The following is an 8,795-nucleotide window of genomic DNA, read 5'->3' on the forward strand; positions in this document are numbered from 1 at the left end:
GGCCGGTTTGGCTCGGTGGATGGAGCGTCGGCCTGCGGACTGAAGGGTCCCGAGTTCGATTCCAGTCGGGGGCATGTGCCTTGGTTGCGGGCACATCCTCAGTGGGGAGTGTGCAGGAGGCAGCTGATAGATGTTTCTCTCTCATCGATGTTTCTAGCTCTCTGTCCCTCTCCCCTCCTCTCTGTGGAAAATCAATAAAATATATTAAAAAATAAAATAAAAATATATTTTATTGATTTTTCACCGAGAGGAAGGGAGAGGGACAGAGAGTTAGAAACATCGATGAGAGAGAAACATCGACCAGCTGCCTCCTGCACACCCCCCACTGGGGGCGTGCCCGCAACCAAGGTACATGCCCTTGACCGGAATCGAACCCGGGACCCTTCAGTCCGCAGGCCGACGCTCTATCCACTGAGCCAAACAGGTCAGGGCAAAATAATAACTTTTTTTGTTATTGTTATGAATACTCACCCAATGGTATTTTTTCATTGATTTTCCAAGGAGAGTGGAAGGGAGGGGGAAGAGACAGAGAGAAACACTGATGTGAGAAAGACACATCCATTGGTTGACTCCCGCACACACCCTGACCAGGGCCAGGGATTGAGCCTGCAACCCAGGTGCATGCCCTTGATCGAAATCAAACCTGGGACCCTTCAGTCCACGGCTGACAAACACTCTATGCACTGACCCACACTGGCCAGAGCTACTTCAGAGGTTTTTAACCTCAGCACCATTGACATTATGGCCAAGATAATTCTTGGGGAGCGGGGCGCTGTCCAGTGCATTGTAGAATGTTTATGTCAGTAGAACCAACCCACAGTTTTGACAAACCAGAATGTCTCCAGACACTGTCAAATGTCCCCTGGAAAGCAAAACTACCCTATTTGAGAACCACTTCTCTAAATGTGTATTGAAGTATTAGTAATAAGTTAAAAATACATATTTGAAATGAAACCAGAGATTTTTTTTTACTTCCAGAATCAGAAAATCTTTACCAAGTAGTTACTATATTCTAGCCATTCATTATAACACACGCGTGTTGCACGCACATTCTCTTTCATTATCCTTGCCAAGTCTTATGAAGTAAGTTCTGTTACTATCCCCACTTCACATATGTGGAAACAGGCCTAAAGATATTGAATTTACCTGCCCAAGATCACACACTGCAAATGCTAATTTGAATCTACGCACAATTCACAATCTCCACCAATACAAATACCACCTTCCAGCTTGTGTCCCTACATCAGTCTGCACAAAAGGTAAAATTACAGGTTCTTAACTGAAAGGATTACAAAAAATAAATAAAAATAACAATAAACTAAGTGACTACCCAAGATAGAGACTGCTTGAACTGGAATCTAATGATTACCAGGGAATCATTTCCGAAGCACATGATCTTTTCTCTCATTATTTATTAGTGGTTAAAATCCCCCACTGCAAGAATACTATGTTAACAAGTATAAGGAAACCCACTGATGGAAAATGAAAATAGCCTTCAAGTCTAATCAATAGAAGGTTGAATAAAAAACTTTCAGTATACATTCATACTGTGAAATACTGTCATTAAAAAAAATCTAGCCTGGCCTGAGTCACTCAGTTGGTTAAGCAGGTCCATTGCACTGAAAGATTCCTGGTTGATTGCCCAGCAGGCACATACCTGGGTTGCAGGTTCAATCCCCAGTTGGGACACGTATGGAAGGCAACGTATCAATGTTTCTCTCTCACATCAATGTTTCCCTCTCTCTCTCATCCTTCCTCCTCTCTCTGAGCATGTCCTCAGGTGAGGATTAAAAAATAGTAATCTAATGACACAAAAAGATGTCAAAGATATAATGAAAACTCAAATCACAATACAATGTATAGTATAGTTTGATTTTTATGGAAAAATATACAAAAGTTAACAGTGATCATGTTTAGTAAGTGTACTAGGGGAGGGAAGATCTTTCACTAGTGTAAAATGATAATTAAGAGAACTTCCTTGAAATAAAAGATGACTTGAAATAATGATGAACAGGCCCACTAAGTACATTTTGCAGTCTAATTAATATTTGAACATTCTATAAGAATCATACATTAGCCCAGCTGCAGTGGCTCAGTCGTTGAGCATCAACCTATGAACCAAGAAGTCATGGTTCGATTCCTAGTCAGGCCATATGCCCTGATTGCGAGTTCAATCCCCAGTGTGGGGTGTGCAGAAGATAGCAAATCAATGATTTTCACTCATCACTGATGTTTCTCTCTCTCTTTCCCTCTTCCTTCCTCTCTGAAATCAATAAAGATATATTTTTAAAATAATAAAATAAAATAAAAAGCATGAGGGAAGGGGGTTTAGTCCCCCATAATTAAATATAAGTAAATTCAGTTAATTTCTAATTCTTTAATTAGAACAATGGTTCTCAAACTTTAGCTTCAGAATAATACCCAAGCCCTGGCTGGTGTTTGCTCAGTTGGTTAGAGTGTCATCCCATACACCAAAAGTTTGCAGATTCAATTCCCATTCAGGGCACATACCTAGGTTCCTAATTCTGTCCCGATTGGGGTGTGTACAAGAAGCAACCAATCAATGATCCTTTCCCTTTTCTCCTTTCTACTTGCTCAATCCTCTTCTCTCTTCCCACCCCCCAAACCTGCCCCCACCCCTGTCATCTAAAAATAAACAAACATATCCCTCTGGTGAGGATGCCCTGGGCTGGTGTGGCTCAGTTGAGTATAGTCCCATTCCCTGAGAAGTGGCAGGTTCAATTCCTGGTCAGGGTTCAATCCCCAGTAGGGGCCATGCAGAAGGCAGCTGATGGATGTTTCTCTCTCTCCATCTCCCTTTCTCCCTCTCTCAAAACAAACAAACAAACAAACAAACAAACAAAACATATTGTTTAAGAAAAAAAAAAAAGATCACCACCCATGATTGTTGGACCCCAAACCCTAAATTTCTGACTTAGATCTATAAAGGAGCCTTAGAATTTGCATTTCTATTTCTAACAAATACCCAGTTAACTGACTGTTGAGGTGAGACAATTTTCGAGATGGTATAAGGTCAGCATTGCTAGCATGAATGGTAGGGGAAAATAAGTGGCCTTCATCTTACACTACAAAGAGAATGGGAGCTGTTGGACAGGGACCACACTTTTGTGAAATACTGCTCCAGAAATCTGGTTTACTAAAGCTAAAAGTAGGGGCAGGGGTTAAAAAAAAAAAAGCCAAAACGGAGTTCAGGTGAAAGTAATAAAGACCTTTAACTACATTAAACTAGCTTTAAAATGCACTACAACTTTTGAGTTAATTTATCCAATCTAAATTTGCAGTAACTAGTAAAAACCTAAGCTTTTGGGTCCAAAATCCCACAAAATGTATCCAAAATATACACAGTCTATTTCATCTCTAATGTAGTAGGGGCTCACACTATGGACTAGGATCTTACAAGGAAGTGCTACTTAAAATCTTTCTCTTCGCCCAGCCAGCGTAGATCAGTGGTTGAACATCCTAGAACCAAGAGGTCACAGATTTCCCCTTCAGGGCACATGCCCGAGTTGTGGGCTTCATCACCAGTGTAGGGCGTGCAGGAGGCAGTAGATCAATGTTTCTCTCATCATTGATGTTTGTATCTCTTTCCTTCTCCCTTCCTCTCTGAAATCAATTAAAATATATTTTTAAAAAATAAAATTAGCCGAAACCGGTTTGGCTCAGTGGATAGAGCCTGCGGACTGAAGGGTCCCAGGTTCGATTCCGGTCAAGGGCATGTACCTGGGTTGCGGGCACATCCCCAGTGGGGGATGTGCAGGAGGCGGCTGGTCGATGTTTCTCTCTCATCGATGTTTCTGACTCTCTATCTCTCTCCCTTCCTCTCTGTAAAAAATCAATAAAATATATTTAAAAAATAAAATAAAATAAAATAAAATAAATAAAATTAAAACTGCAATTAAAAACACACACACACAAAAATTCTTTCCCCTGCCCTGGCCAGGTAGCTCACTAGGTTAGAGCATCCTCCTGATACTGATCTCTGGTCAGGGCACACCCAAGAAGCAACCAATGAATGCACAAGTAAGCAGAACAACAAACCGATGTTTATCTCTCTCAAATCAATGAATAAAAACTTTTTTAATTCTTTTCCCTACCATTATATATTAGTAATGCTGATGCTATACCATCTCAAAAATGTTACCTCACCCTGGTCAGTGTGGCTTGGTTGGAGCATCAGCTATCAAAGGTTGGCAGATTAGGATTCAATCCTTAGTCGGGGCAAGTACAGGAGCAGCAGATGTTTCTCTCTCACATCAATGTTCACTCTTTCTCTTTCTAAAATTAATTTTTTTAAAGAGATTCTTTTTAAAAAAAATTTTGTTTGACCTCATCAATTAACTGCAAAACTACAACTAACTACCAGTCTAAGAAAATGTATTTGCATTTTAAAAATTAATTGCTGCCCGGCATGTGTGCTTCAGTGGTTAGTAAACGCCCTTGAATCAAAAGGTTGGGGGTTCAACCTGAGGCCCCAGTCGGAGCGTGTGCAAGAGGCAACCAATGGATGTGAGTCACATCCATGTTTCTCACATGAGAAACACATCCATGTGTCTCACATCCATGTGTCTCACATCCATGTTTCTCTCTTATTCTCTCCACTTTCCTTCCACACTCTCTGGGGGAAAAAATATTCTCGGATAAAGATTAACAAACATAGCCCAGCCAGCGCTCAGTGGTTGAGCATTGACTTATGAAACAGGAAGTCACTGTCGGATTCCAGGTCAGGGAACATGCCAAGGTTGAGGGCTCAATCCCCAGTTGGGAGTGTGCAGGAGACAGCCAATAGAGGTTTCTCTTTAGGATGTTTCAATCTCTCTCTCCCTTCCTCTCTTTTAAAAAAAAGTCAATAAAAACATACAGTGGGGCCTTGACTTACGAGTGTCCCGACTAACAAGTTCTTTGAGATACCAGCTGTCTCTCAGCCGATTTTTTGCATTGAGTTGATAGAGTAATTTGAGTTAACGAGCTCCTTAACGAGATCGGTCTTGGAACGAATTAAACTCGTAAGTCAAGGCCCCACTGTATTTACAAAAAAAAACCCCACACAACAGTATTTGTAAAAACACAAACCAGATAAAACCAGCAGTATTTTAGAGCCACTACACCATCCCTGTATATACACTATAGCCACTATACCATAACTTACATTCAAATCAGACATACATTCTATGATTTCCCTAAGTAGAAATAAATACATAATAGCTCAGAAATATTTCAAGCTTTAAAACTTACCTATTAATCCCAGAGCCCAGATTAAATAGTAAAGTTATCCATGAAGTCAAATTTTGTAAGCCAAATTCTAATTTACAACTGACAAATTTTTAACATGCTTACATAAAAATTTATGGTGATAGGCCTGGAGGAGCATATCCCAAAGGAACAAGGTAATAGCAGTCCTTCTTAGTTCCCCATTTCATAATCTCACAGATTTTTTTTTAAAGCAAGAAAAGCAATGAGCTGTGCTGTCCAATGTAGTAGCCACTATTCAAGAATAAATAAAATGTGCCCTAGCCGGTTTGGCTCGGTGGATAGAGCGTCAGCCTGCGGACTGAAGGGTCCCAGGTTCGATTCCGGTAAAGGGCATGTACCTTGGATGCGGGCACATCCCCAGTGGGGGGTGTGCAGGAGGCGGCTGATCGATGTTTCTCTCTCATCGATGTTTCTGACTATCTCTCTCCCTTCCTCTCTGTAAAAAATCAATAAAGTATATTTAAAAAAAAAAAAGAATAAAACGTAAAATTCAACTCCTCAGCCACAATAGCCACATTTTAATTAGTCAACAATCACATATGGTGGCCATTATGTTAGACAGCACAGAAACATAGCATTTCCATCACTGCAGAAAATTCTATTGCACAGCACTAATACACTAAAGAAGGAAGGATTATTAGCTTTAAAGATAGGAAGGAAAAATATTTTCCCAAGTGAATAAATTGTTTATTGGCTTATGTGTAAGCATAAGACTTCCAAAAGAGAGGGAAATGCAGCCCTACCATTCTTCCAGAATGTCAACTTCAGAAAAGACCAAGAAAATGTTAAGCAGCATCCTTTTGGGAAGTTTACTAAAAGTTGTCTATAATGCTTTATTATAGTATTCCTACCTTCCTTTAAGAAAACTTTGGATATATTAAAAACAAATTTACCAAGTGATAAGCTTTTTCTCTAATGTCCAAAATATAATTAAGAGCATTTATGATTTTATGTTGAAATGCATTATTTAACTTGAATTTTAAGGAAACTTCCATGTCTCATTAATACCCTATGAAGATTTTTGAGGCCATTTAGATGTTCAAATGTCCTCCCTAAAAGGTACTGTCATTTAATTACAATTTTCTATTCTGCCTTGACCACTCACTGAGAGAACCCAATATTAAAAGCTAAAGTTCCAGCCGAAACCGGTTTGGCTCAGTGGATAGAGCGTCGGCCTGCGGACTGAAAGGTCCCAGGTTCGATTCCGGTCAAGGGCATGTACCTTGGTTGCGGGCACATCCCCAGTGGGGAGTATGCAGGAGGCAGCTGGTCGATGTTTCTCTCTCATCGATGTTTCTAACTCTCTATCTCTCTCCTTTCCTCTCTGTAAAAACTCAATAAAATAAAAGCTAAAGTTCCAAAAGAAAGCTTCCACAAATTACCATGAACATAAAATTTGAGAGTCAAAGTAAACACACACTTCTTTATGCAAACATTACTTTGTGTAAAAAAGCCTCCATCCAAGAAAGATATTTTATTAGCAAAAATCTAGCATCTAAATATGAATTACAACAGTGCTGCATAACTGACACTGATGGAATTCACTAGAAAGCACATAGAAAAACCAAGTAGCTGATATTATGTCCTGTTAATGTAAATCCTCACCAATCATATTCTTTTCAAAAAATACAAGGGAGCCTTAGCCACTTTGGCCTGTGGACTCAAGGGTCCTGGGCTCAATTACTCCGGGGCACAAGCCTGGGGTTGCGGGCTCCATCTCCGGTGGGGGTCGTGCAGAAGGCTGCCAATCAATGATTCTCATCATTGATGTTTCTATCTCTCCCTTCCTCTCTGAAATAAAAATATATTTTTAAAAAAATACAAGGGAGGCACAAATTGTGCAGACTATGGGATAAATTCCTAAGGTTTAGACTTAAAAGTAGTAAAGATATATAGTATTCTAGTATTAAAATGTGTAAGTAAAACAATACAATTCCAAAACGTGGAAACCTCCCGAGTGTTGGAGGGGAAGACACATTTTATTAGATACAATAATTCAACACCGTTCCAATACTGCGGAGTGTAAGATCAATGCGGGCTCCGCCGACTGGGGAGGCGGCGGCGTGAGAAACACGAGGCTTTCCGCTCCGCGCGTGCGGGTCTTTGGAAGCCAAAGGAACGAGGTGGGTACAACTATAGGGAGCAATTTCGCTGGGAGGGCCTTCGGGCCCAAGGAGACTTCTGGTGAGAAACGGCCTCCCCCCCCCCCAAGGCCTGTCGCGTTCGTCCCCTTCTGCCTGGACTCCGAGTTCCCGCCCCCTGGTGCCCGGGACTAGTGACCAACCTGCAGCCGGGCTCGGCTAACCGTCAGCGAGGCTGGCGGCTCAAACCGCGGGCGACCCGCCGGCGGGAAGAAAACCACGGCCCGCGCCCGCCCGACACTCACCAGGCGGATGAAGCCGAAACCGCGGTCGCGGTTGATGAAGACCTCGCTGGGCTCGCCGTAGCGCTCGAAGAGCCGCTTGAAGTCCTCCTCCGTGATGTCCGTGGGCAGGTTGCCCACAAAGAGGCGGCAGCGCTGCGTGTACGTCTTCTCGCCCGGCTTGAGGAAGCTCTTGATGTCGATGGTGAAGCCCACCTCCTCCTCCGGGCGCTCCTCCGCGGGTACGGAAGCGGGGGGCGCCGGCTCCCCAGCCAGTGAGAGGGCCATGGCGGCCGCAGGCTCGCTCTCGCCCGTCGCCGATTCGAGAGCACGCAGGCGGGCCGGGTTTTTCTCAATGCGAACTTGCTTCAGATTTCCCCTTAACATCATCAGAGGGCTTCACCTCGGGCCGGGAAGCAACCTTAGAGATGTGTCTATGGCTCCGTGCCTCCCCACGGAGACTGTACTGTGAAGGAGAAAGCCAGAGAAGACGAGGAGGTCGCCACTCCGGCAACCAGCAGGCCTTTCCCACCCACCTAATGCCCGCGACCGCTGCACGTTCAAAATGGCGCTGCCTCCAGCCGCAGTTGGAAGTGACGCCGACCACAAGCCCCGCCCCTACGTAATCACCGGAACGGAGGCAACGCGCCTGTGCGGTCGGCGTCAATGCACCTGAGCTAGCATAGGCCTGCGCATGGCATCAGCAGGGCTCGGTTCCAGGGTTCCTGATAGGGCTGACAAATGCAGCTGCCCAAACCGCTAAAGCAGCGGTTCTCAACCTGTGGGTCGCCAACCTGTGGGTCGCGACTGTTTGGGGGTCGAATGACCCTTTCACAGGGGTCGCCTAAGACCATCGGAAAATATATATATAATTACCTGTTGTTTTTGTGATTAATCACTATGCTTTAATTATGTTCAATTTGTAACAATGAAAATACATCCTGCATAATAGATATTTACATTATGATTCATAACAGTAGCAAAATTACAGTTATGAAGTAGCAACGAAAATAATTTTATGGTTGGGGTCACCACAACATGAGGAACTGTATTAAAGGGTCGCAGCATTAGGAAGGTTGAGAACCACTGAAGCAGGGGTCCTCAAACTTTTTAAACGGGGCCAGTTCACTGTCCCTCAGACCGTTGCAGGGCTGGACTATAG

At 43.1% G+C, this 8,795-nt stretch overlaps 1 protein-coding gene across 13 annotated transcripts in view; it reads right to left on the bottom strand.

The window, feature by feature from the left end:
• The window catches only part of PSPC1 (paraspeckle component 1), a 135,554-nt gene extending 127,340 nt beyond the window's left edge, over positions 1-8,214 (bottom strand). For 12 of the 13 annotated variants that reach the window (XR_004966385.1, XR_004966381.1, XR_004966383.1 and 9 more), the window contains exon 1: positions 7,658-8,213. Coding sequence is in view for 1 of the 13 variants with exons in the window: in XM_036301726.1 (XP_036157619.1) it covers positions 7,658-8,023 (366 nt within the window). In the remaining 12 variants the exon portion in view is untranslated. Of the gene's footprint in view, positions 1-7,657 lie in introns of all 13 variants that reach the window. The other variant, XM_036301726.1, reaches the window with a different exon arrangement.
• Positions 8,215-8,795: the final 581 nt, after the last annotated feature.

The sequence above is a fragment of the Myotis myotis genome, unplaced genomic scaffold (genome assembly GCF_014108235.1).
Source record: "Myotis myotis isolate mMyoMyo1 unplaced genomic scaffold, mMyoMyo1.p scaffold_m19_p_3, whole genome shotgun sequence".
Lineage (NCBI taxonomy): Eukaryota > Metazoa > Chordata > Mammalia > Chiroptera > Vespertilionidae > Myotis > Myotis myotis.